Here is a 16,765-nt window from a genome sequence, read left to right as displayed (position 1 = left end):
TCAGTTGCACGGTACCAGAGAGCCTGCTGCTGCACCCGGAGAATACTGCCCAGGTGTTTTCTGCATGTTGGAGGTGGACTTAGAATATAGACTTTTTTTTCAATCTTTAAGCTTTTATATTCTGTGTTTTTTCGCTCAATCTTCTCATTCTTTTTGTATGGGAGGGGGTTTTGGGGCTGATGTGTCTGATCTATTTTGTTTGTTTTTTTGAGTGGGAAGAGAAATCTGGGGGTCCGTGTGCCTGATTTGTTCTGTTTGTTTTTTTTTGTGCAGGAGGAGGGATTTGGGGTCGACATGCCTGATCTGATTTGCTTGGTTATTTTTTTGTGCGGGAGGAGTGATTTGGGGGGTTGATGTGCCTGTTCCGTTTTTTTTTGCAGGGAGATGAGATTTGGGGGTTGATGATTGCGTTGTCTTTTTTTTCTTTCTTGGTTTCATGGCTACCCAGGGAACTGCAGAATTTCAGAGTTGTATACTTTGATAGTAAATGAACCTTTGAGCTGTGTGACAGAGGACTCTCTGACCTTCGGGCTGTTTCCAGAAACACACACGGAGACGAACCCCCGGGCATTGCTGACAGATCACCAACCTGGTGAAAGACGCTCTTTGCTCTGCCTGAAAATTGTTAGCCTACCAGCTCATCGAGGTGTCAGTGGAGGAATGTTGCTGACTGGCAGAATCGAGGCTGCAGGAGTACATGCTGACTGACGCACTGAAGCTTGGCACAGCCTCTGCAGGTGCTCGGTGGGGACGGACCACCGTGTAGGATTCCTCTACAGCAGAGGGAGGGGCAGGTTGTCGGAGGACGCCCCTCATTTATTGTAGTGGTTAGTACATCACCCCAGAGGGCCACATGGGTGTCAGCAGTACTATTGATCTGTATGAATGTAATAGAACGGGACTGAAAGCATTGACCCTGTATGCAAAGAATGAAAAGGCATTGAACAGTTTGTTCTTGTAAATGAATTTTCATTATGAGTAAAGTTTATCTTGTAAATAAAACAAGCTGTAGGAACACGTGGTGAGCTTGTACTGAGAAGCTGGTGTCAGACATACAGCTAATTAACAACATAGTGTGAAATGGTTAATGCAGTGGAGAGGGAGGGGAAGGGGGATTTGGAGGCGGGGCACTGCCTGTTAAATTAGAGGCAATGTCTCTTTATGACACTGGGTAGATATAAGTCCCCAGTAAGGTTCATGCTTAAGTTATTTGTGCTAATCTTACTGTGCAGGCTATTTTACTGTCTGCCCTGTTTTAACGCATTATGATATCGTTCATCTTTTTTTATTAAAAATGAGTCAGCATTAGTTAAGGCATTTAAGACTCAGATACCTCTGAACTTTGAGACTCTCTACTTGGGGCATGTATTGTTTTTGGAACAGAAGAAAGATATAAAGCTGCTGCAAGCCCTTTTAGCGGCAAGTAAGAAATCAATCACCAGAAAGCGGTTAAATCCAACATCACCTACATTAAAAGATTGGCAAGAAATCATTTTGGAACTATTTAATATGGAAAAGATGACCTTCTCTCTGAGAATTCAAAATGAAAAATTTTATCAAATTTGGAATAATTGGATTGAATTTATAACCTCAGAGTGAGCAGACTTTAGATGACTCCCCTAATAGTTTATACTGTTTGTCTCACCAACATAGTAATAGTGTTAATGTAACCACCCTTGGCTCGAATGTTTACTGTTCTTTTTTTTGGAAAGTGTGGAATTAACACAAGTAATGAAAAGATCTGGGGAAATTTTGGAACAGAAAGAAATGGACCAGAAGAGATACATGAAAATTAGTATTCAACCACTATTATTAATATTTTTATAACAACTATTATCATTATTTAGTTTAATAGAGTGGAATTACAATTGCACATAAACATCTATTTGAGTGCCTAATTATTTTCTACAAACATTTGTAGATTATCTCAATGTGCACATGTGAATGTACAAATTAATATAGATACACTCACATAAAAAATGGAAAAGGTTATATATGTAAAAAAAAGTTTGTGTATTACTTGTGAATACCTTATCCAAATAAAAATAAAATTAAAAAAAAAGAAAAATTAATGAGTCAGATGTGAAGAAGCATAAAAGTAGAATGAGAGCATTTCTGCCCAAAAACCTGTCATGGAGGTAAATATCAACACGAAACGAGGGAGAGAATGAGAGAAAACAAAAAAAGGTCAGGAAAGAGATCCATTGCTCTTGTCTGCCACAAAAGGCAGGCCTTCCTGGACGCCACCAATTCTAATTCTACTTACCATTCCCATTTCTACCTGTCGATCCATGGCCTTTTTTACTACCACAACAGGGCCACTCTCAGGTTGGAGGAGCAACACCTCATATTCTGTTTAGAGATAGTCTTTTCAACCTAATGGCATGAACATTATTTCTCAAGCTTCCAGTTATTTCTCTCTCCTCCCTCTTCTCTCTTTTTTTCATTTCCCATTCTGATTACACTCTCATCCCTTCCCCTCCTCACCCGCCCATCACCTCCTCTTGTGCCTCCTCATCCTTCCCTTTCTCCCATGGTACACTTTCCTCTCCTATCAAGTTCCTTCTTCTTCAGACAATACCTCTTCTATCTATTAGATAGATAGATAGATAGATAGACAGATAGATAGATATACTCTATTAATCCCGAGGGAAATTGAGTAAATTACCTCTCAGCTTCCCCTTTCATCCACCCCTCCGCCACCCACCTACCTCCCCCCTCATCTGATTTCCCCTATCACTTGCCAGCTTGTACTCCTTCTCCCTCCACCCCCCACACTCTGAGTTCAAGAGTAGGGAGGTCCTGTTGCAACTCTACAAATCTCTGGTGAAATCACATTTAGAGTATTGTGTTCAGTTGTGGTCACCTCATTATGGGAAGGATGTGGAAGCTATGGAGAGGGTGCAGAGGAGATTTACCAGGATATTGCCTGGATTGGAAAACAAGTCTTATGAGGCAAAGTTAGCAGAGTTGGGACTTTTCTCTTTGGAGCATAGAAGGATGAGAGGGGACTTGACAGCGGTCTACAAGATTATGAGAGGCATAGATAGGGTGGATAGCCAGTACCTGTTTCCCAGGGCACGAACAGCAAACACCAGAGGGCATATGTACAAAGTTAAGGGAGGGAAGTTTAGGGAAGACATCAGGGGTAAGTTTTTTTTACACAGAGGGTTGTGGGTGCCTGGAATAACTTGCCAGGGATGGTGGTGAAGGCTAAAATATTAGAGGTATTTAAGAGCCTCTTGGACAGGCACATGGATGAAAGAAATATAGAGGGTTACGGGGTAGTGTGGGTTTAGTACTTTTTATTTAGGAATATATGGGTCGGCACAACATCGAGGGCCAAAGGGCCTGTACTGTGCTGTGGTGTTCTAGTGTTCTTAGTCTGCCTTTTTCTGACCAGAAGAGGTTTGATCCAAAATATTGTCTGTTTATTCCTCTCCATAGATGTTGCCTGACCTGCTGAGTCTCTCCAGCATTTCCTGTTTGTTACTCAGGAAACAAGTCCATTTGGAAATCAAATGGCAAGAGTTTCAGGATTGCGGGAAGTGTTTCAGAAAAAAAATACGTTATTGAGAAACGAACTAAGAAAACAGATATATCTTAATCCAGCCAAAATCTATTGGAGCCTGTGTGGTGAAAATTCCAGTTCATTCAGTAGCATCCCAATATCTGCCCTCCTCCAGGACTACTGTTGGGTGATATTTTCAGTCTCTCGTTGTGGTTCATTTTGATCACAGTTTTCTCACTGCGAACCAAACAGATTAAATGTGCTATAAAGGAATATGAACTTTAACAAAATTTCCTTACAGATTATTTGATTACAATTGATGTAGCCAATAGCGGATTGAATAAACGTCGGATTTGTCACATGACTGCTGTTCCTCCCCTATATGTGAATGGACAATTTAGATATCCAATCACATATCCCCGTGTCTTCTGAGACCAATTGGAGAGCAAAGAAAATCTACTTCTATCCGATTGGCTGATATGCTAGTCAGTCGAAATTATTAGTCAGTTCCTAACTCTGGTAATTTTGCAACGATTAAACTCGTGTATTAAAAACATTCTAATACTTCCCTCGCACATGAATGGGCTTCTTTTATTTCTGGGATATTTTCTGAAAAGGCGGCTTCAGTTTGGATAATTCCTGATCGACTCAACCATCGTCCGAGGGTAGGGGTAGATGGGGGCAAACAGTAAAGTAGCAGCTGGGTGTACAGTTGGCTTTTGAAAGAATAACATCCATTCCATACTATCTGCACTCTGATGGCTATGCAAACCCGTGGCAAGGGAACATATTTAATACAAAGAGTCACTGTCTAGCGGTTCTGTTTGGAAATGACAGTTTGCGATTGAGATGTACTGTCCTCTGCTGCACAAGGCGAAACTGACCCGGAAGGGAACTGCAGCAACACTAGCATCTTGCAGTGTGGAGTTTGAGATAGGAATCAGGCTTAACTCGGTGTTATCCATCCCAATTATAACATCACCAACATTTACTGGAAGTGCTCTATTTGTACAATGCTGGGTCGTAAAGTGACATTGGCGACTTGCGCATTGAACCAGTGGGCTTTAGATTTTGAAGGAAATCTTCAAAGAATTTTGAAAAGTAAGTTTTAATGGAAGAATGTCGATAACATTGTAAGTAAATACTTCGGAATTGCGTGTTGTGTCAATCGGAAACCTCACACTCTAAACTCAAAACATTTCTGTTTTTTTCAGTTTATGTTATTTAGGATTATAATTTATTCTTACTACTCGCAGATTAGCAACCACGCCCTCGCAGAATTCACAAATTGACAATTTATCTTTTTGAATTTTGGTAGTTCTATTGTGTAGAAATAACATTTATTGGAGGAATATCGATACGTTAAAAAAAATCAATTTCCGGAATTTCAACGGCTTTCTCTTGGTCCTTCTCCTTCCATTGTTCTGGGCCCAGCACGTAAATGCAATTACAAAGAAATCACAGCAGCACCCCTACTTTGACAGAAGTTAGCGTAAAAAAGACCTCAATGAATGGATCTGACTGGGCAGTGTGCAAAACAAGCTTTCCCACTGTGCCTCCATACACGTGACGATAATAAACCAATTTACCAAATAAAGGTGGTGTATTTCCCTCCGTAGATGTTGCCTGACCGTCTGAGTTCCTCCAGCAGTTTATTCTTTGCTTGGAACACATTTAAACAAGGTCTTGCAGATAGGTAGGTCCGAAGGGTACAGGAGGTCTGAGGTATATTGGCAAGCAAGATCCAAAATTGTCTTGGTACTAAGAGGCAGCAGGTCATGAAGGGTGGCTACTTTTTCTGACTGGAAATCTGTAACAGTCCAAATCCTGGCAATTTTGTCTGTATTTGGCTTATAATGAAGGTGGCCTGATTGGTAAGTGTGCACATCTCAAGGGGACCTGAATTTGCATCCATTGCTTTTTGTGGGTGAATCTGCATCTATGGGCCTTGGCTTTATTGAGGTATTTCATCTCTGAGGGCTTTGCAGCTCTTTTCCTCTTAAGGATGGTTGAACCAGCCCCTTTGAATATCTTTAAGGCAGAGATAGATATAAATTTTCTAATAATTCAGTGGATGTGTGTAACTATGAATGCTGAGTTGAGGTTAGAATTGGCACAACTATGATCTTATTAAATGGTGGAGATTGGTGGCTGAGGGCAAAATTATCTACTCTTCCTCATTCATATGCTTGTAAATCCATCATTAAAGACCCCCACTATCCAGGGATGTACCCTCTTTGTGTTGTCATAGTTTGGGAAGAGGAAAGGTTTAATATCACCAGGAAATGTCATGAAATTTGTTAACTTTGCAGCAGCAGTTCAATGCAATAGATGATAATATAGAAAAAAAAAACTGAATTGCAGTAAGTATGTATGCATATTAAATAGTTAAGTTAAAATAACTAGTGCAAAAACAGAAATAAATAATTGGTGACGTAGTATTCATGGGTAAAGTCCGTTCAGAAATCGGATGGCAGAGGGGAAGAAGCTGTTCCTGAATCGCTGAATGTGTGCCTTCAGGCTTCCGCACCTTCTTCTCAATGAGAAGAGGGCATGTCCTCGGTGAAGGAGGTTCTCAGTAACAGATGTGGCCTTCCTGAGGCACTGCTCCTTGAAGATGCCTTGGATACGATGGAGGCTAGTACCCATGATGGAGCTGACTAATTTTACAACTTTCTGCAACTTGCTTTGATTCTGTGTCGTAGCCCCATACTGGACGGCGATGCAGCCAGTCAGAATGCTTTCCACGGTACATCTGTAGAAGTTTGGGTGTTGAACCAAATCTCCTCAAACTCTTAATGAAATATAGCCACTGTCTTGCCTTCTCTATAGCTGCATCAATGTGTTGCGACCAGATTAGGTCCTCAGATATTAACACCCAGCAACTTGAAATTGCTCACTCTCTCCATTTATGATCTATCTGAGGATTGGTTTGTGTTCCCTCGTTCTACTCTTTCTGAAGTCCACAATCCGCTTTTTGGTCTTACAAACGTTGAGTGCAAGGTTGTTGCTAGGACATCACTCAACTAGCTGGTATATCTTGCTGCTGTACGTCCTCCCGTCACCATCCGAGTTTCTACCAACAGTGGTTGTATCATCAGCAAATAGATGGCAAGTCAACATTCAGTGTTTTGGGAACAACTTCTTTTACAAATTGTCATCAGGTTTCTGAACGGCCATGAACACTACCTTGTTAATTCTCTTTTGCGCTGTTTACTTGTAACTTAATTTTTATATCTTTGCTGTTGCAAAACAGTAAATTTCACAACATGTGTTAGTGATAATAAACCTGATTCTGGTTTATCTTGTGGCTACTAGTATTATTTCCTTGAGCTACATACTGGGGATGTTCTTAATTTATGTAAAATTTCATTTTTCTGCCTAATTATTAGTGTGATATGCTTTCTCTTGACATCACCTCAATGTGATGTTCAGGGCAGACAGTAGAAATAAATGTCGCAAGCACAATTTTCTCATTTTCAAAATGGTTTAGGACCTTATGGAAGCAGAGGGGTAGTAGGATATCCTGCTGCACAGAGAGCGCTTTCTTCAACAGGAATGTGGAATGCACCAGCATCTTAACTTTGAATGCATTTGGATTGGATATTTGTGTTTGGTATCTCTGATTAACAAGGGTTGAACATAACTTGTGATTAGAGCAGAGTTGATAATTTTTCTTTTCAGAGAGGGTCACGAAACAACTCTGGAAATATCTGAATTCTAAATTAAAAGATATTTTCTGGAACTTACTTTGCATAAAGCTGTATGAGATCATAAGACATGAAGTAGAATTAGGCTCTCTGGCCCATAGTCTGTTCTGCTATGTGATCATGGCTGATTTATTATCCCTCTGAACTCATTCTCCTGTCTTCTCGTTTGATGTTCTCACCAATCAAGAACCTATTAACCTCTGCTTCAAATGTACCCAATGACTTTGTCTCCACAACTGTCAGTGGTAATGAATTCCTCAGATTCACCATTCCTCCTTATCTCTGTTCTAAAGAGACATTCTTGTATTCACGGGTGTGCCTTCTGGCCCGAGACTCCCCCACTACTGGAAGCATCCGCTCAACTTCCATGTTATCTTGGCTTTCAATGTTCGATAGGTTTCAATGAGATTCCACCCCCACCCCCGCCATTCTTCTAAGCTCCAGCAAGTACAGGCGCAGAGTCATCATGCATTAACTCTTGCATTCCCAGGATCATTCTTGTGAACTTCCTCCGGACACTCTCCATTACCAACGTATTTTTTCTTGGATAAGGGGCAAATTTAGCGTAGATGGTCTGTGTTACATCCAAAGCTCCTCGTGCCCCACTGGCTGAACCTGATCTGTTCCTTTTATCTCCCTTTAATTTCCCTTGAATTCGAGGACAGCTGGAAGGTTCCTTCAGATCCTTTAGTTAACAAGCTGAACTTGAATTTCTTGAATATGATGTGTTGAATTAACGGATCAAAAATGTCAAATGAAAACTGTGTGTGACTAAAGCATTGCAATCTGGACTTCATGGCTGGGGGGCTGGGAAAGGTGTGCTCTTATCTGTAACCTCTCAGCTGGGTGGAGGAGAGAGGTAAGGCTGTTGAAGTAACTTTGTCAACCAAGTTGTTGTGGTGGAGAGACTGGTCAACAGCAAAGTCAAATCGTATTCCAGCAATGTCTGATCATTGTTTTAGAATTCTGAGGGAATAGAAAAAGAAATATTTTTTAAGAACATTTGCTTGCAGAGTTGCGCCCTGTTCTATGCCAGCTTTGAAAGGGAGAATACAACTACAGCTGTGAAGATCGGTGCTGCACCTGATGACCCTGTAATCTCTGTCTCCGAGATCAATGTTAGACTGTCTTTAAAGAGAGTGAACCCTCGCAAGGCGGAAGATCCTGATGGAGTACCTGGCAAGGCTCTGAAAACCTGTGCCAACCAACTGGCGAGAGTATTCCAAGGACATTTTCAACCTCTCACTGCTACGGGCAGAAGTTCCCACTTGCTTCAAAAGGCAACGATTATACCAGTGCCTAAGAAGAATAACGTGAGCTGCCTTAGTGATTTTTGCCCAGTAGTACTCACATCGACAGTGATGAAATGCTTTGAGAGGTTGGTCATGACTAGACTGAACTCCTGCCTCTGCAAGGACCTGGGCCCATTGCAATTTGCTTATCGCCACAATAGGTCAACGGCAGATGCAATCTCAATGGCTCTTCACATGGCTTTAGACCACCTGGACAACACAAACACCTACATCAGGATGCTGTTCATCGACTATAGCTCAGCATTTAATACCATCATTCCTACAATCCTGACTGAGAAGTTGCAGAACCTGGGCCTCTGTACCTCCCTCTGCAATTGGATCCTCAACTTTCTAACCGGAAGAGCACAGTCTGTGCGGATTGGTGATAACATCTCCTCGCTGATGATCAACACTGGTGCACCTCAGGGGTGTGTGCTTAGCCCACTGCTCTACTCTCTGTGTACTCATGATTGTGTGGTTAGGCACAGCTCAAATACCATCTATAAATTTGCTGATGATATGACCATTGTCGGTAGAATCTCAGGTGGTGTTGAGAGGGCGTACAGGAGTGAGATATGCCAACTAGTGGAGTGGTGCCGCAGCAACAACCTGGCACTCAATGTCAGTGTAACGAAAAACCAAGTTATCAGAAGATTGATGCTGATGAGAGAGATAAGAGAGACAAAGGGAGAAACATTCAAAATGTTAATGAGAGAGGAGAGAGATTAACGAAAAGAGACACAGTTCCAAGTATTGACAGACCGGTTGCTTTGAACCTGAAGTGTTTGAAGTTTGATGGACAGGTGATACCCCAGCAGGGGGATAAAAGGAACAGGTTCGCTAAGGCACGGAGACACCACGAGATCACGAGATAACGAGACCCTGGAAATGCGGTATGCCCCCACAAGTTGGTGAGAGTTTGGAGGTTTGGTCGCGGAACCGACCATAGACGCACAGGGTGAAAAGGTACGATCGGCGGGGACCTGGTGTGTGTGTCTGCCCTTGCCTGGGTGCCGGGTTTACTGCGGGAGAACGGTTGTATCCGGAACGGAGGGGTCAGAGTCGGTGACCACAGAAGACAGAAAAGGGTTCGCCCGAAAGCTAACTGCGAAGAACTAAGGTCTGTGTGAACCAGAATTTGCATATTATCTCTCTCTCTCTCTCTCTCCCCCCAACGGCACAACAGCGATTACTGCGAACTGTACTCAGCTGAACTGCACTCTGCGTCACTTGAGACTGATCATTTTACCCCTAGACTGTGATAGAGCTTGATTGATTCCTATTATCCTAGTTCTGTGTACATGTGTGTTTTATCATTGCTAACCTGTTGTATTTATATCCTTGTGATTAGAGTACTGTGTTACTTATTTCTTTAATAAAACTTTATTAGTTCCAATAATCCAGACTCCAACTAAGTGGTCCATTTCTGCCGGTTTGGCAACCCAGTTACGGGGTATGTAACATCAGTAAAATGAAAGAGCTGATTGTGGACTTCAGGAAGGGTAAGATGAAGGAATGCATACCAATCCTCAGAGAGGGATCAGAAGTGGAGAGAGTGAGCAGCCTTAGGTTCCTGGGTGTCAAGGTCTCTGAGGATCTAACCTGGTTCCAACATATTGATGCAGTTATAAAGAAGGCAAGACAGCAGTCTACTTTATTAGGAGTTTGAAGAGATTTGGCATGTCAACAAATGTACTCAAAAACTTCTATAGATGTGCCATGGAGAGCATTCTGACTGGCTGCATCACTGTCTGGTATGGGGGTGGGGGGCAACTGCACAGGACCGAAAGAAGCTGCAGAGGGTTGTAAATTTAGTCAGCTCCATCTTGGGTACTAGCCTACAAAGTACCCAAGACATCTTCAAGGAGCGGTGTCTCAGAAAGGCAGTGTCCATTATTAAGGATCTCCAGCACCCAGGGCATGCCCTTTTCTCACTATTACCATCAGGTAAGAGTTACAGAAGCCTGAAGGCACACACTCAGTGATTCAGGAACAGCTTCTTCCCCTCTGCCAACTGATTCCTAAAATGGACATTGAACCCTTGGACACTACCTCACTTTTTAAAAGATATGTAATATTTCTGTTTTTTGCACAATTTTTAATCTATTCGATATAAGTATACTGTATAAAATATACTGAATAAGATTTATTATTATTGCTTTTCTTCTATATTATGTATTGTATTGAACTGCTGCTACTAAGTTAACGAATTTCACGTCTCACACTGGTGATAATAAACCTGATTCTGATTCTCTGTTCTCATTTTCCCCCCTTTGTGGCAAGGTGCTCATTGGAATTTTTTTTTCATTTTCTCTAAGTTTTGATTTTTTACAAGTTTGGAGAAGTGAATTAAAATTTTATGGTATGGGTGTAAAGCCAGACTTTCCTTGGTTTTCTTGTGTAGACAAATCATTTGAGTCTGATTGTCCTCATCACAATTATTCCCCATCCTTGTTTCTCGTAACTTGCCCAGGTTTGTGTGTTTGATACCTTATAGATTTAAAATTCTGTAATACTTATTCTCTAATACTTCATTTTAAATATTGACAGGTATTGAAATAGCAAAATCAAAAGGAGCAAGATACCGACTTGGACCGGAGCTGGAAATCTGGTAGGTGATGTCAGAAAGAGACTAAAAGGAGGGAGTGATATGACTCCTTTTATTACGTTGGGACCATACAAAAGGCTTTCTGACAGAGAGGTCTTCTGAAGAGAATCAATTATTAAGGTTATAGTAATCACTTGGTGGATTACTTGGCAAGGACAAAAGAGCCTGCTGGTGTCCTTGTAACTGACCTTGGATTTCAATAGTTTGGGTAGTACAGCATGGAAACAGGCCATTTGGTCCATCTCATTCATACTGACTAAAATGTCCATTGAAGCTAGTTCTAAATCCCATATTCAGACCATTGTGCACGGTGACTGAACATTAACTGTGTATAAAAGCTGATTGATTGGTATTGCCAGAAGATCTCTGTGAACATTCAAGATAAGTGAATGGTCACCATGCTTTTTTCTTTATCTGGTTGAGGAACGGATGCAGTGGCACAGCTGGGAGAGCTGCTGTCTCACAACTCCAGCAAACATTGGTTCAGAACTGACCGTTGGTGCTGCCTGTGTGGTGTTTGTATGGTCTTCATGTGATCGCGTGAGTTCCTCCCGGATGCCCTGGTTTCCCCCATGTCCCAAAGGTGTGCATGTTGGAAGTTTAAACACCTACAGGCAAATTGTCCCTCTTGTGTACAAGCTGTGTACAAGATTAAGTGGAGATTTGATAGAGGTATACAAAATTGAGGGGTATAGGTGGGGTGAATGCGAGCAGACTTTTTCCACTGAGGTTGAATGGGACTACAACTAGAGGTTAAGGGTGAAAGGTGAAAAGTTTAAGGGGAACATGAGGGGAAACTTCACTCATGGGTTGTGATAGTGCAGAATGAGCTACCAGTAGGAATGATGCATGCACGCTCGATTTCAACATCTAAGAGAGATTTGGATAGGTACATGGATGGGAGGGATATGGTCTGGGTGCAGGCTGATGTGAATAGGCAGTTTAAATGGTTTGATGTTGACTAGGTGGGCTGAAGGGGCTGTTTTATGCTGTACTTTTCTATAACTGAGTATATGTGTGATGGGTATGTTTGGTAAATCCAAATGGGATTAGTATAAATGGGTTCTTGATGATTGGCACTCAGAGGGGTGTGGGGCCACTGTAAGATATGACCCTGACTGTGAAAATATTTCTACAATTTTCCCTTTGGTCATGTCTCTTGCATTGTGAATATATGGGAGGGAATCTCGTGGTGTCTAAAATTTAGAGTTTCTCGCTTCTGGTCACATTTTTTTGTTGCTATTTTGGCGATTTTGATCAGTGCAGCCTGCAGATAATGAACAACACAGCGCTAGATTGAACTGAATGTACCTGGACTCTTTTGACTTTTTTTGTTTGTTTTATGTTCTGTATTCGTTGCTTGATTTTTTTTTTTCCTTTTTTTGCCATTTTTTTTGCGTGTGGGAAGGGATTTGATGTTTTTCTTTGAACGGGTTCCAAGGTTTTCTTTGTTTCCTGGCTGTCTGTGAGGAAGATGAATCTCAGGGTTTTGTACTACATACAAATGTACTTTGAATCGTAGAGTTAAGTGGCAGCTGTGAAAACAATGTCTTTAGAACAGCTTTAAAAGATAGATTGATGGCTCTTATTCAATAGATCTCGTGTCTGTATCATTTTTGTAATGAGCCATTCTATGTCGTCTTCTCTTCAGTGGATATGGCTGTGGCGATCACTATCTGGAGTCTGATACTGTGCTGCATTCCTTCCAGATGCTGGCAGAACTCTTGGTTTCTCCAGTTACTGAAGACATTATATGTGATGTAGGCATGTAAGTAGATGAAATGCCGAAATTTTAATTTGAATTTTTAATTTAAATTAATCATATTATTTTACAACTGATACTTTAGATGACTGAAATAGTTACCTGTACCTAACATTTATGGTTATTGTTACACAGGCATTATAACACAATTAAGTTAATGCCTATACTGAAACAACACAAAATAGAGTTTATAAATAAACACGTAGTCTTCACGAAAAGATCTTTTTTTCAATAAAAAGGCTAACTATGACCAGTGTAAGGGGGAAAAGCTTGGTGGACTTTGACTTGTTGAGCCTCCATGATAAAATCACCAACATTATGATGGTAGGGTGGAAGTCCAACTCCAAGGTGCAGATAGCAGGAGAAACTTAAAAGTAATGTTGATGTTATTTGGTTTGCTGATTTGAAGCCTTTTGTATACAGTACATTAGTTGACACTCAGTGGCCACTTTATTAGGTACACCTATACACCTGCTCATTAATGCAAACATCTACTCAGCCAATTGTGTGGCAGCAACGCAATATATAAAAGCATGCAGACATGGTCAAGAGGTTCAGTTGTTGTTCAAACCAAACATCAGCATGGGGAAGAAATGTGATCTAAGTGTTTTAAGCTGTGGAATAAATGTTGGTGCCAGACAGGGTGGCTTGTGTATCTCAGACACTGCTGATCCTTTGGGATTTCCACACACATCTGTCTTTAGAATTTAAGGAGAATGGTGCAGAAAAAAAAAAATCCAGTGAGAGGTGACACACGTCAAAGTTGCTGGTGAACGCAGCAGGCCAGGCAGCACCTCTAGGAAGAGGTACAGTCGACGTTTCGGGCCGAGACCCTTCGTCAGGACTAACTGAAAGAAGAGCTAATAAGAGATTTGAAAGTGGGAGGGGGAGGGGGAGATCCGAAATGATAGGAGAAGACAGGAGGGGGAGGGATGTAGCCAAGAGCTGGATAGTTGATTGGCAAAAGGGATATGAGAGGATCATGGGACAGGAGGCCCAGGGAGAAGGAAAAGGGGGAGGGGGGCGAAAAACCCAGAGGATGGGCAAGGGGTATAGTGAGAGGGACAGAGGGAGAAAAAGGAGAGAGAGAAAAAGAATATATATAATAAATAAATAACGGATGGGGTACGAGGGGGAGGAGGGGCATTAACGGAAGTTAGAGAAGTCAATGTTCATGCCATCAGGTTGGAGGTGAGAGGTGGTTCTGTGGGAGAAAATGCCTTGTTAATGGGAGTGGTCAGAGGAACGACCAGACTGATTTAAGCTGAAAGGCGAAAATAATTCAAATAGCCACTCATTACAACAGTGGTTTGCTGAAGAGCTTCTCTGAATGCACAACATGTTGAACCTTGAAGTGGACGGGCTACAGCAACAGAAGGCCCACAAGCACATACTCAGTGACCACTTTATTAGATACAGGAGGTAAAAGATCTTTTAACCAAAAGAAAACCCAAAAGGTCTTCAAATTTATGAAATTCCTGGAGATATTGTTCAAAATGAGAAGGGTAGCTTGTGAGGGTTGAATTTAGGGCTACGACTGATACTTCAGTCCAAGAGGTAGATTTTTACGAGAATTTAATTTAAAAACACCTGAATAGCAAAGATAGAGAAGAGTGTTCGGAAGTTCACAGGGGCAATGGTGAGGGTTCTACCAGCAATGAAGGGAAGAATTGGATCATTAAAGAGTTGAAGTAGAACATGAGACTTAGTATGTAGATGTCAGATTTGATGGCAATGGGTGTTTTGGAGTGTAATTTGGTTTCCAGAACAGGATCTGGTGCTTGGATTTAGGCTGAAAGAGCAGAAAGAGAAGGAAATTGAGTTGTTCAGACATTTGAGCAGGAACCATGTGACCTTGGAATGTCATGTGAAAAAGAGAGGTTATGTTGACTCCAGTCAGTGAGATGAACTTGGAGATGCTTTTTCGCACAGGGAGATGTGTAGTCTTTGTGGAAAGAAGCAATAATTCTCTGCTGTAACAGCAATGGTATCATTTTTTTTCCCATAGTAAGTGCAACAGATAGACTCTGTAAGGATAATGAATGTAATAGCTCTGTCACATGGACTGGGAAGTCAAGGATTGAATTATCCATCTATCAATATTAAAATACACTTCCAATGATAATGGAATAAAAATAAAAGAAAATGCTGGAAATATCCATAGGCAGCATCTATAAAAACAAAGTTAATATTTTGGGTCAAGAATCTTTTGTTCTAACTTTCAGACAGTTCAGTTGTTTCATGGTTGGGGTTACTGATCTTAGCTCCGAACTGTGGGTTTCAAAGCTTTGCCTCCATGTGCTAGATCCTAAACTCGGGCACCTTACTGCCTTCCCTCTATGTGATTTAAAAATCAATAATTAGTTAAAAGATTTGTTGAATAAGCCAAGATTCTTTCATAATTGTCTTTATCTTTCCATATTTGTCTTATATTTCAGGCCAGTTATGCATAAAAATGCTCTCTTCAATTGCAGGGTGATCTTTCTCAACAGGTGAGTTTGATCTGTGCTAGTCGCTCTGCTGGGTGTTTGAGTTAGGTCTTCTAATGCTTTTGGTGAGCTTGTATGCATTGTACAAAATGTCTCGATTTCAACCTGTAACACCATCAAAAACATCAACTCTGCTCAAAGCATGCTGTCTGTCTATTGCATATCTTCACAAGTCTTAATTCAGTTGACTACAATGTGCTCTGCTGCGTTTATCATAACCAAATATGTTCATATAAAAAGGACAATTCCATCAGCTTTTATGTTATGACCACTTTTAAAAGGTTGACACTTTACATAAAGCAACGAGTTGTCGTTTAGTTCCCCAGACATGGTGTGTGGCTGAGCATGACATTCATTTCAAATTGGCAGTGTGTGGGAAAACTCTTGGAAAAAGAATGAAACGGTCCAAACTGCTAGTACTTGAGAAGCTTATTTAATATCATACTGGGACCTGATTGATGTCAATGTACTGTTAGATGCATGGTTTCCTTTATCAAATCCCATTGGAATACCTTTTGTTTTTCACCCCCTAGTTCCCTAAACATCTATACACTGAACTTCTGCAGGTCATTTCAGTAGGCCGAGCCATGTACGTGCAGAGCAAGAGCTACATTGGAGTCAGTTTGATTAAACGTTTTTACCGAGTCACGTCAGTTACAGTACATGCTGGGCAACTTGCCGTGTGGGAGTGACAAACCGGGCCCGCTGACACAAAAACATGAGAACTCGAAAGCCCGTACCCAAAAGAGCAGGAGGCCCAGTCAATTCGCCATATGATCAACCGGCTATATAATACATCTCTTCCCTCCTATCGATGGGAACTGCAGAGGACCCAGATAAGTGAGGTTAACCAAGAAAAATGATGAAATATCTATCTTGGTACTGGTCAACTTGTTGGTGCACCCTTGTGGACCTCTGGAGGAGGGAGCTTCTCTCTCTGTGCCTTCCTGGTCAACTGACATCGAGGGCTTTAGGCTGTGATTCTCCTCTTGATGTAGCATCCATTCGTTCATCTGCTGGGACAATGGCCTCATCAGCAGAAGATGCTTCTGTAGCTTCCCTGTTTCTCCCGTAAGGTCGCCGACTTGTATGTTCTAAATGTCACCTAACAATTCGTCCGTCTGTGAGCTCAGCTCTGTAATATGACCGTGATGATCTCTGCCAACAGCCAGTTGCCAGTTTTCTTCCTGCGAGATGCATGTGTATACTTTGTCCCTGGGACGAAACATTCGCCTGGTGTGCATATCATACTGTTTCATAGCTCCCAAACGGCTGGCTGTAGGAGATTTGCTCTCTGTAGGCAATCAAGTTCTTTGCCTTTGGGCCCAATGCATATGACACTGGGCAGGCCTTGTAAAACGTCAGCTGACAGTTCTCCTTAAACTTGAACTTG

The 16,765-nt window shown here is 41.5% G+C and overlaps 1 protein-coding gene across 5 annotated transcripts in view; it reads left to right on the top strand.

Annotated features, from left to right (window-relative positions):
- The first annotated feature begins 713 nt into the window (after positions 1–713).
- Positions 714–16,765, top strand: part of nadsyn1 (NAD synthetase 1) — an 84,354-nt gene continuing 68,302 nt past the window's right edge. The window contains exons 1-4 of one of the 5 annotated variants that reach the window (XM_063061706.1): positions 714–827; positions 11,064–11,124; positions 12,831–12,889; positions 15,322–15,375. In XM_063061706.1, coding sequence (XP_062917776.1) covers positions 12,831–12,889; positions 15,322–15,375 — 113 coding nt within the window. In that variant the 5' untranslated portion in view covers positions 714–827; positions 11,064–11,124. Of the gene's footprint in view, positions 828–4,102; positions 4,613–11,063; positions 11,125–12,772; positions 12,890–15,321; positions 15,376–16,765 lie in introns of those variants that run through there. The other 4 variants (XM_063061704.1, XM_063061703.1, XM_063061702.1 and 1 more) reach the window with 4 other exon arrangements.

Source organism: Mobula hypostoma, chromosome 11, assembly GCF_963921235.1.
Source record: "Mobula hypostoma chromosome 11, sMobHyp1.1, whole genome shotgun sequence".
NCBI classification, from domain to species: Eukaryota; Metazoa; Chordata; class Chondrichthyes; order Myliobatiformes; family Myliobatidae; genus Mobula; species Mobula hypostoma.
Note: the sequence above shows the minus strand (reverse complement) of the source record. Positions and strands in the feature narration are given on the sequence as shown.